General features: G+C 43.1%; 1 protein-coding gene across 2 annotated transcripts; it reads left to right on the top strand.

Annotated features, from left to right (window-relative positions):
- The first annotated feature begins 10,071 nt into the window (after positions 1-10,071).
- Positions 10,072-22,973, top strand: tmcc1b (transmembrane and coiled-coil domain family 1b). Of its 2 annotated transcripts, none has more exons than XM_080495613.1 (8): positions 10,072-10,203; positions 11,554-11,731; positions 14,042-14,085; positions 14,841-15,615; positions 18,496-18,915; positions 19,355-19,839; positions 20,232-20,367; positions 21,593-22,973. In XM_080495613.1, exons 4-8 carry the CDS (start codon positions 15,013-15,015, stop codon positions 21,905-21,907), a joined length of 1,959 nt encoding a protein of 652 aa, XP_080351739.1. In that variant the 5' UTR covers positions 10,072-10,203; positions 11,554-11,731; positions 14,042-14,085; positions 14,841-15,012; the 3' UTR covers positions 21,908-22,973. The 2 variants fall into 2 exon arrangements, with proteins under 2 accessions (XP_080351739.1, XP_080351738.1); XM_080495612.1 differs by having other exon boundaries at positions 20,145-20,367.
- Positions 22,974-23,381: the final 408 nt, after the last annotated feature.

Genomic DNA, 23,381 nt, shown 5'->3' with positions numbered 1-23,381 from the left:
CTGTATCCCACACAACCCCACAGACACCAATAATAAACATTACTAAATGTGAATAATATATACTTGTAAACTTACAATATATATGTATCTATATAGTGATATAATATATAGATACAAAAATGTATAATCAGGCTGCACAATGATGCAATGGTTAGCTCCCTTGCCTCATAGCAAGAAAGCTGTAAGTTGACCCAAGATTGTGTGACTGTAAGTCTCTGAGAGCGCTAACCACTGCTCTACTGTGTAGCCACAAGGATATTCATACTACATGTAAATAAACAATATCATGTGACAATAAAACATAGTCTTCCTGGGGTCCGTTTCACGAAGCAGGTTTAAGAAGCCATGGGCTTAACACCGAGCTCTGAATTGAGTTACACTGAGACAGAAAACGCGGAGTTTTCGGTTTCACGACGCCGGATTTTGATCAGTTTGATGAACTCGGAGTAGTTTCACCTGGAGTCAAGCGCGTGCACCACGACTCTAAAAAGACTGCATCAATGGAGCCCCGATTCAACGAGTCACCATGACAACTGAGACGCGGAGGGCGGAGTTTTTGACGCCAGTGGAGCAGGAAGTATTGATCCCATCATATGGCGAATATGAACATATTAAAAAAAAAAATGCAACAGCGCAGCGGCTGCTAAAGAGAGGGAGGCGGCGTGGAAGAAGATTGCTGCTCAAGTGAATGCGTAAGTAAACGTCTTTGTCATCGCAACATTATTGCAAGGGAATACTGCTTGATGGTAGCTTATTGATTTATTTCTTTTGGGTGCAATTCCGCGGGGGACAAGCGCTCTTGGCAGCAGCTGAAAGTGAAATATAAAAACATTGTCCAATCGGGTAAGACCGCTGCCAATTTAATTGTTAATCAATACATTTCTTAACGTAATTTCGATCATGTGTGACATTGTACAGTAAATATCAAGTGGCCATTTGACTGTGCAGGTGTTTTATTCCCAACATAATGCTGTTTTCAAACACATAAATGTCTTCTCACCCATATCATGTGCTGTCAAATAATTAAGGCTAAACTAAGACAGACTTTACTCAGCCAACAGAAAGAAGGCAGATGCCTGTAAAACGGGTGCTGGCCCAGCACCTCCACCTTTAACAGAGGCAGAGGAGCCCTAAGCCAGAATGTTGGGAGGCCAGTGGCTGAGGGAATCCCTGGAGGAGCTCCTCTTCAGAGCTCACCCCTCAAGATACCACTTCCTTCATAATATATAATATGCCGAGGCCTATATATCTCTTTAAGCCTCCTTTTGTTCATCTTTATTTCCCCATCATGTCTTTTTTTTGTCACTCAACAGATTGGGATGGTGCTCTCTGCCTGCTGGACCCCCTCATGCCACAACAGTCCTTGTAAGTAGGCAACACTCCAAAGATCTTGCAAAATGGTAGTTTAAATATACTGAAACATATTCATCTAGGATGAAGAGTACAGGAAACCCTGTCTGCTGCCTTTACAGAGGAGGATCCACAAAGGCCTGTAGAGGTATGATAGTTCTCATCCCGTTTACATTTCTGAAACATTGTGGTGGAATAAAGAGTGATATTTTGTCTACACTGAAGTATTGACACATTATCATCCTTTTTAACAGGGCATGGCTGGGCAGCAGCAGGAGGGTCCCTCAACATCCACTGCAGGGACTGACAGTGAGACAGATGTTCAGTAAACACCAGAGGTTCATTCTGTGGAATTCATGTCCAACTGTAATAATTGCATGTCCTCCTTATGTCTTCCCAGTTATCTGTAAAACAGATCTATAGACTCCACCTGCTCCAGAAGATGGAAAAAACTGGAGCACAAGTTAAGGGTGGGTGTACAGTCCCAGTTGAATTATGCTAACTACTAACTACATTAACTAAACTAGCGCTTGTATTTGAAGGAAATAAAAAAGACCAAATGAATTGTGCATCATGTCTTTATTTGGTGGTGGTGGTGGTGATCAGACCTCGAAGTGATGATGGCATATGGTGTCTCTGACAGCTCTGCCATTTACGAGGAAACGCAGCACAACACACAATATCTGCTATGACGTCAGGGCAAGGCTCCGGCTGGTGATGTTGCTAATGTACAGAGCGATTAAACTGTGGATGTACATAATGGTCTCGGCAGCAAAACGGTACCGCTCAAAAAGGAAGGTGTCTGCAAATGCCAGTACATCTATGCGCGGTCTGATGATGCGAATATTATCTGCGAATATTAAATTCTCGGCGAAGTAACGCTGCGCCTTCATCAATCGGATCATTATCAAAATCACATTCCATATTGAGGGAATAAAGTTGACGTCTAATTTGCCTCGGGAATAAGGCACTGCAGAACTGTTTCACCAAAACTCCCCCGCTGAATGAGGAAATGAAATCCCGTGTCCGTCTGAAAGGGGGCGGAACCAGAGCAAAACTCCGTGTTCACTGACAAAAACCTGCTCCCGACCAGGTTAGTTCTAGAGCGTCTGTTGCCCCGGTAACTGACCGGGAGTTGACGTTACACCGCTTCGTGAAACAGGCTGGAGTTACCCCGCTTCCTCCGGTTTGAGTTACCTCCCTTTGTGAAACGGAAAATCCCGCATTTCCCTCAACTCGGTGTTCAATAACCTGGGGTAATCCTTAAACCTGCTTCGTGAAACGGACCCCTGGTCATTTGTAACGACAGACATTGTGCCTCCAAAGGGCAACCCCAAAGCAATACTTTTTCTACTTTTTTTGGTTTAATTTGCAGTTGTCAGTCCATCAAAGACGTACTATATTGTGGAGCAGATGAATAGAAAATAATAAACCTATTTTTTTTTTAAATAAAAGAAAAAAGGGCTATAGTCTTGTCAAAAAATCTGCCTCTTTATAGCACCGCATGAGATGCCTCTCGATTTCTCTCAGTGTGTTGTTGCATTCTTTCTCTATCTCATATTAGCTGCCATTAAATTTGGGGTGTCCCATTGTTGAGACCAGTAATACTTAATTCTTGTATTCTCATTTCAAACTACCAGCCTAGAGAGCATTGTAACGCCAGGGTTCGATGTGTGGTGGTCTGCTCACTCTTGCAAGGAGAACACACAGAAAAATGGCGAAGGATATTGCTTTGAGCAGTCTCTTTACTTTCATCCACACTTCCTTCTCCACTTTACACCACCCTTCCTGATTACATCCGCCTGTCATAACTCACAAGTCTCAACTGACCAATCAACATGTAGAAAGTTTTTTAACTGAGATGAACATATCTAAAACTTCAGATGAATTCAACAGAACTTAATTATCCATTTGAACATGTACATATATAAAATATATATATATATATATATATAAGAACCCAAATATAGAAATTGTACAAATATTGAAAACAGAGCTTAGCAAATTATTGTAAATGTATTAATTAACTTGTAAACCTTACAGCGTCATCACGGCAACCGCTCCTCCACAGCAGGCGGTCACGCGCCTGCATGGCTGTGATTGGCTGGTCAATTAAGCAGTGTCGGAGTGACCATTAATTCTGTATTGTGGAGGTCTTGGCTATTCGGTCAACATCAACAACTTCAACAATGCACGTTCCTAAGTTAATAACCAGATATGTGATCCCTCGGAGGATTCATTTCATGTGCTTGGCACTGACGGCCCTGGCGTCTCTGTCACTCTGCGAGCTGCCGGTTGATGAAGCGGAGGAAGAGGAGGCCGCGCGGGGGCCTCCTTCGGTGAAGGGCAGACTTCACTTCAGCTCGCTGCGCTCCAGCGGACACCCGGGAACCGACGCACCAACTCGACCCGGGTCACTTTCTTTCAAACTTGCGTCGGAGAGTGACCTCAATTCAACTCGCGGTAGGTTTCTGTCCCGGATGGCGTCTCTCGTCAATGAAGTGATCTCAGGTGTTGCTGATCAGTTTGAACCGTCCAGCTTGATCCACACTTCTTGCAGGCTGAAGGCAGGCAAACCCATTCCCTCTACATTCTATTATATTGATTTGTTGTGCAATCCGGAGATCTTTCAAGTGTACAAACTGGAAATCAAATCAACCATTCTGATAAACAATTGTTATTCGATGTGTGCACTATATTGACGTTGATTTAAAAAAAATCATTGAGTCTGATAAAGCTAATTCTAAATGTTTGCATGCTATTTGGGGAGAAACAGATTTTTTTTGTCCAATATTGATGAAGCCGATGGATTAAAACTGGAAGTTTTTTGCTTATAGTTTGTATTTATCACAAGAAAGGTGGCTTAATTTCTTCAAAAATGTGCCCCTCTCACACAAGCCTAAAAAAGCTAAAGAATATTGTTTCCCAAGTTACAAAAAACTACAGTTCCTCATGTAATTTCATCAGAACTAAATTTCAACTTGATCTAATTTATTTCAGTATAAATTAAGAATATCTTAATGCACTCGTTTTAATGACCTCTCATTGGAGATGTGGTGAAATAAGTTGAATTGCATCAAGTCTTCAGTAGACTGTGGGATGATGTTGATATTTGGCTCTCAGCAGTGTAGAAGTATAGTATAGTATCAGTTGTAACATGATGACTGTTATGTCAACAGCACGGATTGTCTCTTCATCGTGTTACTTGTTACTGTGAGACGCATTAAATAGTAGGTGGACATTTTGGCCTCACTGAGTTGAAAGAAGGCAAAATAGGCAAGCTTAAGGTTTGACAGGAGACAAAATGGGATTGATGGAAAAGACTGGTTCAGGTCATCTACAAACCTACTCCTCTTGTGGGGTGTTCTTGACCTGCAGGGATCAATATCTATCAAATTGTCCATGAAAGAAAAGATGGTGAACTGGCGACGGGACCAAATCCCATTCATGCACAGGGAAGGGCCCGTGTGTCACAATCCAACAGACACAAAACACAAACTGCTGCTTCAAATGTTAAAAAGGTAATCGAGTTCATGCCTGCTGTTTCAGGGCTGGCAGCAAGAGGGCGACCTAAGTGGCCATAATGTTATATACATCATATCAATGCCATGCTTGTTTATGATATCTTTTTTCTTTGGGAGGGGGATCGGCCTGCCTTCGGTTGGTTACCTAAATTCAAAAATTATCATTTGCTCCCAGCGTTGCACAGTGCGATGGATGAAAAACTCAAGCGCTTGGATCCATCGGTTCAGTGTACCAACGACACGATGTCTCTGAAGGTGAAGCGCGTCAGCGCTATGCATTTCCTCGTGGATAATGGTAGGTAAGAACTGAGAATAGTGAGAAGAAGAACCAAAGACACTGTTCACATATTTGTCTCCTATTTAACAGGTGAGACGCCCCTCACTCCTCTGGCTCAAATGCCCTCTAAATGTGGCTTCACAATGAAGAGGTCACACAGAGACGTGCAGTTTGCTGCATCTTATCAGGGTTGTCATGTCACTCACCAGGTAACCTTTCATGTCTTTTACACTTTCATATCATCCTCAAAGTATCCAAACTCCCAGCTATGAAGTTATTCTTGATAATTTTGAATGCTTTTGTTTTGTATAATTTTCTCCCCCCCCCACGTTTTCATCCTGCAGGGTGGTGAATATATCCTTCCATTGCGTCTATGGGGTACACCAATGACCATGTCTTGCCCTGCTATGTTGCCATCTTCCTCTGTTTTCTGCTTTCCCTCTGGGATGGTGGTGAAATTTAGTGGCATCGCTGCAAATGATCTTACTGTGAAGGGTAGGTGGCTCAACACAGCTATAATGTATTGGCCTTTGTTTGTTTTCTAGGCCTAAATATAATTCTTTGCAGTGTCTAACACGTGGCAATCTCTGTCTTTGGCATCTAATGGCTGCGGGCTCATTGTCGAGGTGTTTCCTGGAGGACTGACGGTCACAGCGCCCTACAAAAGAGATTCGTGCATAGAGATCAAGGTATTATTGGCCATGTTGTGTTCTCATTGTGAATCCCATATTTTAAGTAACGCTGGATTTACTGCGAATTTTGATTGTTTGCAGGATGATGAATATGTACTCTCCTTTCTGTGGACGGATGTGGAGCTCTTTGTCACGTGCCCTTCAGTACCAACCATTAAGCCGACCATAGCAACAGTAACACTTCCCAGTGACACTGGCCAAGCCTCATTGCATTCTCTACACCCTCTTCTCCCAGTGTTTCCAGAATACCGTCTGCCCACACCAACGCGCACTTCAGCACCTGCTCCACAAACTGCAGCACCGACATTGGCGCCATTACCACTTTTGCAGCATCTCCGGGTTGCTGCTGGAAAGACGGATGCTGAAAACCAACAGATGTCTTCCCCTAACCCCCTTGCATTCCCATTCGCGCCACAGTATCCTCAGTACTTCTTATTTCCCAGACCCGAACCACCAACACAGTCTCCCGCTTCTAAAAATACTGCCTCTTACCAATCCCAGTTGCATCAGCTGCTACCGCCTTCACAATATTTATTTTCTCTTTTCCCTCAATACCCGATGATACCTGGAAATCTCCACCCAATTGCCACGTCGCCACCTCCTGTCACTAGCACGGAGGTTCCACTGACCTCCCCTGCACCCACTGCAGAGCATGGAAGAAAGCATCAAGTTCCCCAGCAGCTACAGTTTCCATATCGGTTCCCAACATTCCTGAAACACCCATCATCACAGGATCAAAGTCAAACTGGTGAGGTTCCCAGACCAGTGATCCTACAGCCTGAACAACTCCAACATCCTCAGACCCGCCATATCCCCATGTTGTATTCTCCCTACAATGATCTGCTATGGAAACAAAATACTCATTCTGCTTCTGCTTCCTCAACCACCCCTCCGGCACCTGCAGAGTCGCAATCATTTTATCATCCACACTCTTACATGCAGGACTATTATGTTCCTCAACAGGCTGCCATGCCTGTATTTCCTGATCTTCCAGCCACACCTCCAACAAACGCGGCTCCATCTTATGAACACAAGTTTGTCGGCCAGGCCATGCAACTGAACTCTGTTTCATCTCATCGGAAACAAAAGCCAGTTGAACAAGCTTGGTAAAGATTCTCTCTTCTCGATCAAGACCGACTGCCCTTATTGTGTTTAACTACAGTTTTGCCTCCCAAAGCTGCAGTAAACTCTTCTAGGTTGATTTACCTGTTAAATAAAAAACAATCAATGAAATGATTTAGGGTGTACAAATGAGTTTCTTGTGATGCAGTAAGCTAGAAAGAACTCCAATTGTTATTACCTTGTGCAAAAATAAAATATTTAGTAAACTACAGTTACGGAGTTTGATTTATTTTATTGAAACTTCTGAGTCCAATATTGTAGCTTTCCCTATTTGACATAATGAAATTATATGATATTTGTAGATTTTATCACTCAAAATGAACATTTCTAGTGAATCAATCTTGATTAACTCATTAAAAGTCTTTAAGATTGCAGTAAATTATGTAAAAAGGTGTTCATACATTTCCGGAGGTCTTTATGTAAGTGGATTAGAGCCATCATAAAAATAGTATATACACTATATATATATACGTCATAAGCTGCTGTCCTTATTTTAAAGGCAAAACATGTTTTGTGGCTCTAGGAAAAAATAAAGTTGCAGCATCATTTAATTGTAGCAAGACTAATCCAAAAAAAAAAGGCTGAATTAAGTGATGAATAAATGAACCTGTTCTCTCTCCACATTAGCTGTGCAGTGTGACTCCTTCTTGACAACTGACTTATTGGGTGAGATAGGATGAAGAACAAAAGGGTGATGAACGGCGGTAGGTCGGTGGACCACCTGCACGGTACAGCGTGTGACGGCGCGCCGCGCGCCGCTCAGCTGTTCTGACGTGGAGCACGCTATTTGACGTCACCTCGGGAGTGTCCGCCATCGGGAGACATGAACGGTCATCAACACAATCCTCTCAGCGCTCATGTAAGTTAAAGCCAGCGAACGGAAGGCTATCGTTTTGGTGGCCGCTCTGCGAATGAGGAGCGTGGGTGCGCGTTGTGCCGGGGTCCGCCCGGTGCCGGGGATGATGATGCGGTCGGTCCCGGTTGCTGTCGGTCCCACCTGCCCGGAGGCTCAGCCTGGCTGAACCGGAGCGATGTTTTTTTAATTTTTTTGTTGAGCCGCACCGCCTTTTAGCCAGCCCTGCTAACCGAGACAGACTTGGCTGTCCTGCCGGTGAATAACGTGTGGTTTACCGGTGCAGGTGGGCGATGTTTTGCTGTTGTTTACATGGAGCTGATCGCCGAACGCGAGCGACCGTGTGCGAGATTCACTCGCCCGGGTTTAACTTTGGGGGACAACACCCAAACCATGATCCAGTCATACTCAAGACTGTGGGTGCAGGACAAAATCAAAATCAATTACAATGTCACATTTGGCTGGAAGTGGGTGATTGTTTTTTTTTTAAATTAAATTGATCGAGGCCACTGTTGGATGGGGGGGAAAAATAGAAAGCACCGAACACGCCACCGTGAACGAGAAGCGTCTGAAGTGTGATTAAGGAGGACTGGTGGGTGTATGTGACAGATGGCCACCCAATACCTCCGAGAAGCTGTGTTTCAGACATTCACACCTGAGAGGACCGCTTGTCTCATTATTTGGTCAATTATGGAGTTGATTATTACAGTTCCATCAACATTGATGCCTTATTTCGTTCCAAAGAACAGCCCTTACAAAGATGCCAAGCATACTTTCCTATGCATAGAAGGAAAATCAAAACGTTTTTTAATGCTTGACTATTAAGTTAAAGATAAAACAATAATCCTAGAGTTGTTTGGACACTAATTGGTGCAGCTCTTCTCTAACCAAGCTTCTTATAATGATTGAAATGGTTATGTGATGATCATCGAAGGTGCATTTGTTTGAACTGATCAGAAGCATTATTGTAACATACTGCATTCTACTGCTTGTTGTTCACTTTTATCACTTTACATAGTGGCTGTGGCGTGATTTATGACTTAAGTCAAGGCTGTATTGATGGAATGAAGCAATAGAAGAAAAAGCTCATGAGTCCTTTTTTATCCACACGTATTTTCAGGATTGTTGTTCAATATGCCTTCCTACTATTGTTCCCATAAATAGGTAATAATAACTCATAACCCCAAATAATGTAACTGATTATTGACATTCCATTTATTCCATTTCAAAATGACATAAAAAATACTTTTATTAGACAACCAATATAGTCAAAATGTAAAAACAAAGTATGTAATAACTGCAATGAGCAAAAGTTGATAAGTAAAACTAACTCTCATACAATCACTTATGATTTCACTTTAGATAATGCTTTGACCAACAAAAAAACTCTTAATGTTTTGGTAAACATTAATCATAGGTAATTGTAGATTCTTTTGCACGTGTTTTGCAGGATATGTTGACACTCATTTACCAATGTCAACAGTAATATGGTAAACACATTTAATATCTTTCCACCTAATTGTAATGAAATCCACTTACATACAAGCATACATGCATACATATGGTAATTCAAGATACAATGATTTTTAATATGTGTACTAACTTTGTACCATTTGACCAATTTCTTTAAAAAATAAACTATTATGTATTTTCTTCTTCATTTTGATTAATAACTGTGTTTTGTTCCCCACATCTGCCATGGTACAAGTAATATTTCACACCTACAACCATTTCTTAACTGTCACGTATCAGTTAAAAGTTATAGAACTGCAGTGATATATCCCCCCCCCAAAAAATCAAAAATAACGAAAGTGATACGATAAATAGATTTTTCAAATAGTGCATATTTGTTAAAGACTATTACTAATATTAAAGCCTTCATTGGAATATTCTAATCCCATTCCTGCATTAAAAACTTGTATTTTACACATTTCAGCCTATAAAAGCAATGGTTTATACCAACATTGAAGACATAACTATGATAAATGCAGTGACTGGACTGGTTCCGTGTTTAAAGTTGGGTGAAGGGTCACGTCACACTGTACATGTCATGACATGTGTCTGAAATCAGTTGTGTGCCACCTTTCTAATCCACCCCGCTCTGAACGATCACCGCACGGACTTTGACGCCTTGACCTCGCCCCGCACCGAGAGCACCGGTGTGCGCCGTAAAGTGAATGGAACGCCCTCCGGCGGCGCGGCGCGTTAGCATGCACGGCTAGCTGCCGGCGGGTGGTGGTGGGTGGGTGGGGGGGGAGAGCAGACGAGCCACGAAACGGACTCCGCACATGTTTCTTTCCGACTCTGCGCGGCGCAGACGTGAGCTGCTCCCCCCACCGAAACGATGGAACACGCGGAGGCTTCAAATGAACGCGTCTTACAGCTGTAAGTTTGAAAGGCCGGGCCTGTGACTGTTAGCTAGCCGAGCTGCTAATTCCCTCCCTGCTCTTCTCCTCCTCCGGGGCGAACGGCGTTAAAAAAAACACCCGACTGCTTTAACAACGGCGGCGGGGGGGCACCTGAGCACAGCTCGGTGTCGGTGGCCATAATTCGCGTTATCGCACCATCGCCCTTTTAAATTTTTTAAGCAGAGGCGTTACTACAGTTTCCCTACGTGTAATAATGACACCGAATGCACCTGTAACCCACCGAGTAATGTAATTAACCGGGTTGTTTGTGTCCCCGACTGTTATCCCGCCGACTGATGGGAGAGTTTCGACGGAAGCTTCGATTCCACGTCGTGGAGTGAGTGTGAAAAGGAAAGTTTAATTGTTCCGAGAGGTGGACGTTGTCACTGAAGGAGTGGTGATGATCTCATCGTGTGACTGTATCCGCTTATTATTCCTGCAGAGAGCGGTGTTTACACTGCACGGCGGCTCTGTTTACCACCTCGGTGTATTGTCGTCCCCCACCCCCCAAAAAAAATGCCAGCTTGATTTATGTTTTGTTTTTAAGAGGAAAGACAAGCGATCCATGTCCCACAGACATCCCCAGAGGGCTATTCTTGTACTATTAATTAATATTAGCCAGTTAATTAAGCTCAAAGTCCCCAGAGGCTCGTGCCAAACAAGATGGAACCACGTGTTGTGAATGAATCCTCGGACTTATGAGCCTCTAGGGGTGAAGATGGTTTGGTTAGAAAACAATCACTCCAGGTGTATTTAGCCCTAAATTACCCTAATAAGTGGAGATTGTGGTTATGATTACTTTAAAAGGATGACGTGCCATTAAACCTTGGCAGTAGGTTTGACCTGTTAAAGTCTTTACTGTCAATATTTATTCAAATTCAGAAAGTATGTGTGTAAGAGCTCAGATGAGTCCTACAATCAGATTTCTTAGATGCGAGGTCCAGTGACATTGTGGCCGAGGGAGGAGCTGGTGGGTCTTGCTCACACTCCATCAAGTCTCGGATTTGAACCAACAAACTCCTGACCCCAAGTCCACTTCTCTCTAACCTTGAGACCACAGTGAGCTAATCCATCCATATTTCAGGTGATTTATATCTTCCCATAGATGGCCCGCTGTTAGTGCCATCTACCTGGAGCCGCTCAGCACCCTGGCTTCTTTTTTCTTTTCTCATACTTTTTACTTCACTCACTGTGTGCTCTTGTATTATTTTCCCTGCAGCTTACTATAGATCAATTTCTGATCTGGATCTGGATAATGAGAGTTCAAAATGTGAAATTCCTTTCTTGCATTTTCTGATGCCTGTTTCTGTGCTGTTTTTCTTTGCAGCATGTGATTTTTCTAAACGTCCATGGAAACAGCTGACTAAAGTTTGACGGCTACCCCGCTAGATTTCATTTGGAAAACATTACCCCGAGGAAGCAGAGGTGGACGTTTGTTTGGATTATTGACCCTCTTTTCTGCGTCAGTTGATACACAGATGTCCTGCTAATGACCACATCTGAAGGTAAGACTCTCTGCCGCTATGTTGCTGATGAATCCCGTTTTCTCAAGTAAAGATCTTCTGCAGTGACTTATGCAGTTTTTGTCACTATAAAAGTGTGATTGGGTTTTGTCTTTACTTTTTATTTGACATAAGTTAGATATGTGAGTGACTTTGGCCTTTATCTGTCGTTATGCATTGTAATTATATTGTCATACTATTAGACATTTTTACTAGCTTCTGAATTAGTGTGTCGTCTCTGAATGATGAAAGATCTATCAGTGATGTAGGAACACAGACAAATGTCTCTTGCAGAAATGGCGATAGATGACACAATGCTCTCAGAACAAAAAAAGGATGTGTTGCAAAAGTGCAACACAAATAAAATGCTCAGCGCTACGCAGATGATGTGACCTCGGCACAGTGCATGTGCAGACAGTGATAGGTGAACGTTGGCTGACCCACTTCAAAGTTAACACTTTGCACTGAGCCTGGAGGAGGCAGATGTCGTTGTTTTTTTATTGTACATGTCAGGTTGAGTTGCATCTGTGTGAAACATTTCTCTGAGGTTCAACTGTAAAGGCCTTATTGCACTAAGACTAATAAGTGGTCAAAGACGAGATATCCTCGCTTGCAGGATTTAAAGCGTCCACAGATCAAACTCACCGTTCATTTTGGTTGGTGATATAGTGATTTACGGTGTACATTGCAGTTGATCGTCCTTATGAGCGAGTCACTACGATCTGAGCTTCGAAGCAGCAACCATATCTGGACATTTTCAACATGCTTAGGTGTTTGAGAGTTAGTCATAGCAAGTGGATAATCACTTGACTCTGAGAATTTTCCTTCACCAGCACGTTTCTGGACGACCTCTGGGGAGGGTTGTTTTGTGTCTCATGCACTAAAAGACACATATGTGTAAGATAATCGTATCCAAAGTGGGTTTTACTTTCAAAGCCTTTTATCACTTGCTCCTCGCTAAAGGGTTTTGTTTTGCTCACTGCTGGCCGAACAGCGGGATGCGGCATGTAATGAGTCACAGTGTATCACTAATAAAGTGCTTCATAGGGTTTTTGGTGCTAGATTTCTCTGCAGGGTGGTGACATGATACTTTGCGTTTGTGCTGACTCATGGGATCATTTTTCAAATTGTCTGCGAAATAGTTGATGTACTACACAGTTTGACGCCTCACCTTAGGCTTCAGGTGTTTTTTTTTTTGTTGGTTTTTGTCAAACATGCTGTTTCCGGTAAAAGTGCCTATGACGGCGATTCAAGATGAGCATGTAAATCAGATACTGCAGCACAGTCATTGCTGTTATCATCTGAGAGAAAAAACAAACAAGAGTTGCTGGGTGATAAAGTACTGTAAAGTTATAAAATGTTTATGATCACTAAGGGTGATTATTGTTCAATATCTGAACTGGACATGTTTTGATGAGACCAAGGCCCTGAAAGAGATCAGCTCTTCAAAAACTGCTCAGACGCTCAACCGAAGTTCACCTGCAGCAGCAAAAAAAAAAAAAAAAAAAATCTGTGTATATTGAGTTTGTCGAATCACAGAACAATGTGTAAAAATGGGTACATTTATAAAGTTGAATTCTTTAAATTCTGAGCTGTCAGTCTTTTGTTCTTGGACAAGAGTGAAAGTAAACTGAAGATAACAATGCAGCATGTAAATGTCAACAACTGACTGAATCCCGAATAATATGTGATCCTGGTGTTTATTTTCACTTGTATAAATTGTGTGGAGAAAGAAATTCCTTTTACAAACACAAGTTCCATTTCTGTTCGACAACATGTAAACAAAGACCCAATAGATACTGTAAGCAGATTAGTAGCGTGCACATAGCTGAGAGCAAAGCGGGACAGGATATTTCTCGGGCTCGCATCCCCCCCCCGGCGCTACGTGCTGCAGATGAGTTGTGCAGTGACAGCTCCTCTGAACTGTGTTCACGCAATGTTTTCATGTATTGTCTCTGTTCGGACATTCAGGCTGGAGTCGATGTCACATCAATGACTCGCGTTCACTTTCAAATAAGCATCACGCGCCACTACTATCGTCACTAATTGCCCCTCTAAAACATAACGAGGCTCAGGAAGCAGAAACACGCCGCGCCGAAGAGTTTAACTAAGGGTCCATTAGGTCGCAGGCGGTTCCTCGTGGTCAGCATGTAGGAAAGCTTTTAAACCATTTTGTTTGTGGTTCTTTTCAGCATTTATTATTCCTGGTCACTAATGAGTTGTGGGTTCATGCTTGTTTATTTTTTGCTTTTTCAGCTCCCTGTGTTTGTGGAGAGGGTATTTATGATATGTCTGTGTCTGTACTTCACTTAGCACTTCCTGGTTTGTGAGTCAGAAGAGGAGAGGCTGGGCTGATGGTAAGCTCTCTGTCACACTGTGTCTTATTGTCCTGCCTTTTTTTTTTTCCTCACTGTGTCATTACATGTCAATAAACCTAAAGGATTGCTCACAGTAATGGACTGACCGCTGAAAGGTGACGACTTGGGTGATAGCATTAGCCTTGTAGTAAAAGGAGATGCAGAGGGGACGCCGCTGCGGATTGGTGAAGCATTAGTGTTTGATTGTAATATTTACACTGTTCATTTAGATTTTCTTTTACTTTTTCACAATGTGTTGTATCTTTGTGGGCACCATCCAAATATTAAGTTATGTTTAGTATCTTTGTAATGAGCACTTTCTGAAATGCAATGGTTTCACCGGGCAGAAGTAATCGACACAAATGATTTCACAGTCACAACAACAACAACAGAAAGAACAAATTTGCCTTTCAGAAAGTGTTCTCAGATCAGAAGCTTGTTTATTTTGAAGACATTGTGTTTTTCATCATCAGGTTGACACTGTCAGACATGCCACATCTTGATTAACTAAAACATATGTGCTGATTGTACTCAGCACAAAGTAAACATCTATTTTGTTTCAATTGCTTTTAGTTTTTTTAAAGGATTACCTTATGACAAAATGAGTAAATGGCGATAATTAAGTAAAAAAAAAAATTGTGGTCATGTCTGTGCCAACCCAGTTTCTTTTACGTAGCATTGTTTATGTTTTGCTTCTTATTGTTGTCACCCACTGCTGCATGTCATAATACATTTTATTTTCCTTTTTGTGTTAGACAAGCATGACATTGAGCCAGGCCACAGATGCATGTCCACTCAAAGGGCCCAACTGAGCTCCATCCCCTCTGCCTCCTGGCTCTGAAGTGGCCTCTCAGAGGGGGGTGTCGACGGGGTGTAGCGTCTCCTGCACCCCCAAGTAGAACCTCACTGTGAAGCTGGAGGTCTCAGATGGATCAGGGTAGTGCTGAGCAGAGTCCAGAGGAGCCGGACACAGGAGGCCGAGCAGAGCTGGAAGTCGGCAGGAGGGCGTCGGAGTCAGAGCATGGCTTATCCAAAATCACCCACAATGCCCTGGAGAACATGGGAGCGTTGGGCCATGGCCTGAAGCAGTTCTTCCAGCCACAGCGCCGACGCTCCTCCGTTTCCCCACATGACTCCGCCTCATCCTGCGCGGGCGCCCCTCCCTCCGAACCCACCGATGTCGGGTCAGAAGGAGGGGACGCTCCCACCTCCTCGGCCCTCCCTCTGGACTCTGACAACCCTGCCGCTTCCGCCCCACCCGCAGCTCTGAGCCGAGTTCTGCAGCAGATCCGAGGGGCTCCACCAATGATGAAGCGAGGCACCAGCCTGCAGAGCCGCCGCAGTAAGGCGGGGGCCTCTGGGGAACCCTCCCAGAAAGGTAGCCCGCAGATCCACCGGCGCAGTACCCACGAGGCCTTGCTGCAGGCTGGACGCCCACGCTCCTCCTCAACCACAGACACACCCAGCAGTCCAGCGCTGGCTGACATGCTGCTCACCTCTGGTTACCACTCGACGGAAGAGCCCGACAAGGTGAGTGTGGTTCTCCTCTCCGCTGATCTAAGCAAACCACAGCCATGCAACAGGATGCAGCTCCGGAGGCACTGAGCACAGTGATGCAGTGGGACATTTTAGACAATACCACCAGTGGTGGTTAAGTGTTCTGGTGTAGGATCTAGCTAATAGCTAATGCCGCTGCTGCTCTCTGGTTGCGGTGTAAGGGAACAAAACGCCTCTTGAATTCCATCACAGTGATGATTCAGATCGTTCTAGAAATGGCGGCTCGGTAAGAGATCAAATTCCGGTTGGATTTGTGCTTCAAACATTTTGCATTTGGATCATATTCATCATTTTAAATTCTGAAATTAGTTGAAGTGTCCCCGCGTCATCAGTCAGTTGATAATTCTCATTCAATGACTTTGGCACCCTCAGCAGTCATGATGGCCATTGCCAGCACCTTTCAAGTATAGTTAACACAATAGCTTTGTCTTGTTTTTTTCCTCTTCAACGCTTCATCAAAATTTAAGAAAATACTTACCGATTGGCAGGATTCTGCTTCATGGATGATGTTTCTGCTGTCGTTGCCTATGCACGTTTCCCAAACGGTCAACATATATGGGCCCCAAAAAAAAAAAAAAAAAAAAGCCTGATAGTTACTCACTGAATCCACGTGAACATAGAAATATCAGTTTCACGGGAAGTTAAGTTTAAGAATAGTTCAAAAATTCCCAAGCTGCAAAAATTAACTTTTTGCCTCTTCCCCAACAGCCACAATGCTATTCACATAAAATGTCCTTCTTAAAATCCTAAATCTACATTTTCAAGCAGAAGGCGAACACTTAGTTCCAGTTTAGCAGACACTGTGCGCTCGGGAGAACAATACTGCATTTAGCTTTTAAATAAAAAAAAAAGGTTTAGGACTTAGAATGAAATATTCATGCACTAATAATGTCTGCCTGAGCATCAAAACAAAGTGATTTGGGCAAATGTGTTAAAAGGCCTTTAAAGGTTTGTGTGTGTCTGGATGAGCCACTGAATGGGGAGATGAGCAGTCAGCGGTGGAAGGTCAGAGATTGCCTTTGAGTGGTTGGTCACTACGTGCTTTAAGCCTTTCTATATTTAGCTTTTGCTGTCTTTGAGAGCACTTAAGGTCACAGACGGCTCGCACTGTTAAACACTACGAGGGGTGCAGTGATTAAGTAACCTGGTTTTACATTTGTTCCTAATGAAATCTCTAAAGAGATGAATTGTTTAGTTTAAATGGTAAAATAATACCTGGTCGCTGTATTGTGGTCGCAGCGCGTCTCTGTCACAGATCTTGCTCCTGGAGTTAAGTTTATCAGCAGGTTTCCTCATAAGCAGCTTGTAAACATGAGAGGATCCACCTCATCTTGTTCGTCCTTCTGATCTGTAACTTCTTATCGACCGTTGGAAGTTCATCTCTGGCCTCGGTAACTAATCCTGCCAAAATAATTCAAAGCAGGAGATGAATTTCCTCCTTGATCTTTATTGGTAGTGAAAAACAATTATTTAAAATCAGTGGTCCTGATTGTTTTTATTTAGTTGGGTTTTTTTTTTATTGTGTTGCTAAATATTGGTCAATACTGGCATATACCATCCATATACTTTTTGTACCATCTTTGACATTTTCCATTTATCAGGTTTTAATATATCATACTCGCATGTAATGAGTATGAGCGACTCGGCTCTTTTTAATGTTTCCCGTAGCAGCTGGCAGCTCTTGCATATCGAGCTTTAATTTTCACGCTCATTAACAATATCAACATTTCCCTCTCCCCTTGTCGTCTCAGGCTGAGTTTCAGGACTCTGGCGACAGTTTGTGTTATGAAGTCACTTGTCCTGGATTTTGTGGTAACGCTACCACCTGGAAGATAAAATTAGAATCTGTGTCCCTCACAAAGCACAGTTTAATTTTTCACTGTACTTTCCCCATCGGTCCAAATATATCTTCTAAAGTTTTTACGATGTAAATAGTTCCAAGGGATCTTAAGCTTTAAGCCAAACAACTACAACAGTCTTACACTTTCTCCAAGTTCATTTAGGAAATTGGGATTCAATTAGCTGCCATTATCTGTATTTTAAACATTAAATGCTTCAATACAACAGGCTACAAGTCACCGCACATGGTTGGCATGAGTGTGAGTACGTGCAAAATGTACAGAAAGTGTTTCGCCACATTATGGTGTAACAGAAGTGGAAGTCCTCTTTTGGCCATTTGTTTAAATGTCAGCGTTGTTGTGAGTTAATGAATTATTGGTTCAGCATTCAATGTTTGTGCAACGTTTTCGAAGCGCACGTGAAAACGGGGAGAATCCGACTTTTCTGAAAGGCACAGTACTGCGATCATTATGAGAACATGGTCATCTGAACATGAAGCTCTCCTGAAAGGGAAATGCAAAACTTCCCTTCATGTTTTTGATAGGTTGAAAGGAAAACGCCAGATCTGTGCAAACAGGTACGAGGAAATACTTCAAAATGTTAAATGCTGTTTTTGAAAGAAAAAAAACATGTCTGCTGCACTGAGAGGAATGTAATGCACTCACGTGAGGTTCAGTTCTATTTAAATCTTCATGAACTCTGCATTCACACTTTATTCCACATGACAGTGACATAATGTCAGAGGTGGAAGCATATGGACAGATGCAGCTGTGGGCAATAATGAAATGCAACACATTTTAAGTTTTTTTTTTTTTGTACTTTTTTTGTACTTTACACCACTTATTCCCAAAAATTGCGCGCTAATAAGAACAAAAACCAACTATAGTCCCTGCTTTTAAATGAAACCTTCCACAAAAATATGTCAATGTGTGGAAATGGTCACATCTGTTATGTTTTTGATCATTATAAATAAGGACTTCATCAGACGATAATGGTTTTCTCTCTCTGTCACAGAGCGATCGCTATGATGGTGCGGGCCCGACTGTTTCTCCCAATGCCCTCCCCTACGGTGCAGACGGGTACGACGTGGTCGACAACACCCCGGACCCTCAGCGTACGAAGCAGGCGATTGCCCAGCTGCAGCAGAAAATCCTCAAGCTCACAGAACAAATCAAGATAGAACAAACTGCGCGCGACGACAACGTGGCCGAGTACCTGAAACTGGCCAACAACGCAGACAAGCAGCAGAGCGCGCGCATCAAACAGGTGTTTGAGAAGAAAAACCAAAAGTCAGCGCAGACCATCCAGCAGCTGCAGAGGAAGCTGGAGCACTACCACCGGAAGCTCCGCGAAGTGGAGCACAACGGCATCCCCCGCCAGCCCAAAGACGTTTTCCGAGACATGCACCAGGGGCTGAAAGATGTCGGAGCCAAGGTGGGTGTTGTTCCTATCAGTGTTCTTTTCGTCAGCACTATTTCTTGATCAACGTTCCCGAGAGTAGCGATTTTCTGTCAGCGTGTGTTCCTTGTTTAGTTTCACTGCATAACATCATACCTTATGGCACATTCAGAGTGAGAAACTTCAAAACCGGGTTTCTTTGACCAAAGTGACACGTGACAAAATACAAACAGTGTGTTGACTGTTACATGAATGATGTTAAATGTTGGACAAACACTGGACAGTTGGGTTATGTGACTTCATGATCGTCGTGCAGCAGGGACAAAGTGTCAGTAGTAAACTGGTAGGACGCTGCAGCACAAGCTCATTCAGCCGACGAGCTTCAGACTCAATAAGACGATATGTATTCTTTGCTTCCATATTGTCCTCACAAGTTTAAATGGTGAATTGTTGTCCTGAACCTTTGTCATTACAGGTTACAGGAGGCCTGTCCAGTTTCTCTCAGGCCACCCATTCTGCAGCGGGAGCTGTGGTGTCCAAGCCAAGAGAAATCGCCTCCCTGATCCGCAACAAGTTCGGCAGTGCCGACAACATCGCAGCCCTGAAAGACTCTTTGGATGAAGCCCAAGGAGACGAAGGCGTCGGCCCCGGGGGGGCAAGGACCCTCGGGACGGGACAGTTGCAATCTAGCCCAAAGTACGGCAGCGATGACGACTGCTCCAGTGCCACTTCTGGTTCTGCGGGCGCCAACAGCACCCCCGGTGCCCCAGGAGGACCCCCCAGCTCCAAGGGCAACACCCTGGATCACGCTCAAGCCTCAGGCTTCGACGCCATACTCCATGAGATCCAGGAGCTCCGGGAAAACCAAGGTCGACTTGAAGAGTCCTTTGAAAATTTGAAAGCTCATTACCAACGGGATTACACCATGATTATGGAGGCCCTACAAGAGGAACGATACAGGTAGAAATAAATTGTCATATAGAGAGATCTAGTTGTAGTTATATACGAAAAAGTTTATCAGTGGATTCAAGAGCTTATATACAGTTTGGGTCAAGCACCAAGTGATAACATGTCAAAGTGCTGTTACGTACCGTTTTTAAAGTATCAAACATACCATGTCTACATGATTGAACTTTTTCTTTTTCTATCCATCCTGCCATAATTAAGATCATTAGAAGGTGTCATACTATTGCAGTCAAACCATTAAAAGCCTCCAGTAGTCTCCTTCAGTTCATTTATGTACAACGTCACATCTTGTGTTGCAGATGTGGCTGTGAGAAACGGCGAAGCTCCATAAGCAGTAATACGTTTGTGCTCCATCATCTCAGCTGTATGTTTTCTCTACTTTGCAGATGTGAACGCTTAGAAGAACAACTCAATGACTTAACAGAGCTGCACCAGAATGAAATTCTCAACTTGAAGCAGGAACTCGCCAGCATGGAGGAGAAGATTGCGTACCAGTCTTATGAAAGAGCAAGAGACATACAAGTACCGTATTTTCTGCCCTATAAGGCGCACCGGGTTATAAGGCGCACCTCCATTGATTGACATAATTTACGACTTCATTCATATATAAGGCGCACCGACCTATAAGGCGCATGGAATAAATCGGTGGTCAGCAACTTTTACAGCTCAAAGCCATTAGGTTACATTTTCCACTGATTATAACACCCAGAGAGGTGCACGCATTTTATTTTGATAGTCCTACCTGCAGCCTATGCCAGGAGGACACTACACACAAAACCTTCTTCACTACTGGTTGACAACTTACAACTACCGGTAATAATAATAATAATAATAAACTAAACTACATGAACTAAGCAACAAAAACACAACACAACACAATTATTACCGACACCATAAACCAAATATAACCCCCAATAATTGCATTTAAAACACCACAAACAGCTGCAATGAATTATGGGAGTTTCTATCGGCTGCACTGAGGAGCTCAGGTTGAATTTGTCGCTGCAAGGCATGATGTCCCATCATGCCTTGCAGCGACAAATTCATGTTTTGTGTTGTTGGAGGTTATTGTGGCTCGTTGTTGGGCTTGGTGTTGTGTTGATTGTGTTTATGTGTTTTTGTTCCCCAGTTTAGGGAGTAATTATTTCATCTAGTTTATTTTGGTTTGTTAGAATGTTGGTGTGCAACCATGAGTGATGAAGGTGTTGTGTGGAGTGTCGTCCGCTCTGAAGATCCGGTTACGAAGATAGAGTTGTCAAAATAAAAGCTTCTGGTTGTTTAGCTGTCAAATAGAAGTCTTGAGTAGAACAATCGTCCATATATAAGGCGCACCGGGCTATAAGGCGCACTGGCAGCTTTTGAGAAAATTTGAGGTATTTAGGTGCGCCTTATAGGGCGGAAAATACGGTAAGACGTCAACACTTGTAAAAACGTTCGAATGCGGCGGAAACATGCATATTCTTCAGTGAAACTTGCATATAGTTCAGATTTATACTGCATCAACTGAAACATCTCAAAGTATTTTTTTTCTTATAAAAAAAAAAAGTTTTTCAAACCAAAATATCTCAAAATATTCATGTGATCAGATGTTTTTAAACCAAAAGGCCACAATTATCACAACCCAATTTTTCAAAAATACTGGTGACATTTTGGGGTTTATATGTTACGCTTCTACAAAATAAGTGACAAATCAAGTGTATTGAGCTGCACCAGTTGTTTCACTTGCGGTTTCCTTTCCCACCTCTAGGAGGCGCTGGAAGCTTGTCAGACGCGCATCTCCAAGATGGAGCTGCAGCAGCAGCAGCAGCAGGTGGTGCAGCTGGAGGGTCTGGAGAACGCCACGGCGCGGACTCTTCTGGGAAAGCTAATCAATGTGCTGCTGGCCGTCATGGCCGTACTTTTGGTGTTTGTGTCCACGGTGGCGAACTGTGTCGTTCCCCTCATGAAGACGCGGAGCCGCACGCTCTCCACGCTGCTCCTCGTCATCCTCCTCGCCTTCCTCTGGAGGCACTGGGAGGCCATCTCCGAGTGTTTGCATCGCTTTCTCCTGCACCCCAGATGACCGGCTGTGACGAGTGCGTTGCAACAACGAAGGGAGCGGCGGTCTCTGGCCCGACGAGCGAATGGGAGGACACTGTCCCGGACGAGACAACGAACGAATCTGAAGTAGTCCCAACTTTTTCTAATTCTCCAGCAGCTTCTCGAAGCGCTCCGGAGGACTGCATCAGAAGTCTGTCACTTTAACACTTCCTGAAATGGTTTTGAGAAGAATGAACCGGAGAAAGGAAAGAAAAGGCGGGATGTCTGGTATCGACCTTGGAGCTTTGGTGCGACTGTGGCACAAGCACATTCTGTAAAGGGTGAATGGAGCGTAGTTGAAGGAGGGGGGGCCGAGAGAATTGCACACTTGATTTCTCTCTCCTGAGTGAATTTGTTTACATGTGGAAAACTTTTGCATTTTGTCACCACAGACGAAATTGTAATTCAGAGTTTTTTTTTAATACTTCTGAGCTTAATTAAATGGTATTGTTTGAAGTTACACTTATTTTTAATATGGCCGATTGGTGGGATTTTTTTTAAATTTTCTTTTAACTATTCAGATGACAGTGTTTTGCAAATTTAGTTGCTCATGTCTTTTTTTTGTACATTCTCTTTTCTGGTCCTGTGATTCTGGTTTTTCAGTCTACTCTTACTTTGCTATTTACTCCGTATCTTTTCATATTTCAGCTTGTGTGACCAACTCTTCCTCTTCCAGCTCGCTACACTCTGAAGAACAGGGTGCTTCCACATCGGCTACATTGCTCTTAAATCCGACTCGTCACCGAGTCAAATTACTGTTTGGATGTGTGAAGTCAAGAACACTGGTCCTGCCACAAATGGGACGATATTATCAGAAACATTGTTTGGAGTTGCGACCCTGCCAACTGGATCCTACTATTCCCCCCTGTGGCTTTTCCACTGCAGAAGAATAATCTATGAACTGAATAAACATACTTGAAGAGCAGTTAAAAGTGCTCAAAGACTCAGTGCTTCCGTACTGTTTCGGTTAGTGACAATGAAATAGTAAGACTTTTCAGTTGATTTTTTTATTTTTTAAGAATAAATAAATTTGCTGTTTTAAAGGTGAACATCAGAAGCGTAACTTTCATTTGTGCACGGTTTGTACATTGCATTCTAACCAGCCACTGTTTTGGGATCTGTTCATTTTGATGGATTTAAATGAATTGATATGTTTTCAAAGAAATGCAATATTTGAAATTCCAATTCATCTATCCATCCGACTCAAATACTATGGTCAATTTGAGGTTTGCTGGAGACGATTCTACCCAACAATGGCCGAAGGCAGCGTATGCCCTGACCAGCTCGCTAGCTCATCACATGACGTCTCTTTTAGAAACGTCGATTAGGCTCAAATGCACTTTTGAACTGAAGGAAACAATGGGACCGACAGAAAGGCCAAGCTCTACACTGATGATATTCCCACTGCAAGTTATGTGTGCAGCTCAGTCCAAGATGATTTATTAAAAATCTAATTT

Source organism: Blennius ocellaris (assembly GCF_963422515.1).
Source record: "Blennius ocellaris genome assembly, chromosome: 4".
Classification (NCBI taxonomy): domain Eukaryota; kingdom Metazoa; phylum Chordata; class Actinopteri; order Blenniiformes; family Blenniidae; genus Blennius; species Blennius ocellaris.
The sequence above is the reverse complement of the archived record's forward strand: the minus strand, read 5'-3'. Positions and strand labels throughout refer to the sequence as shown.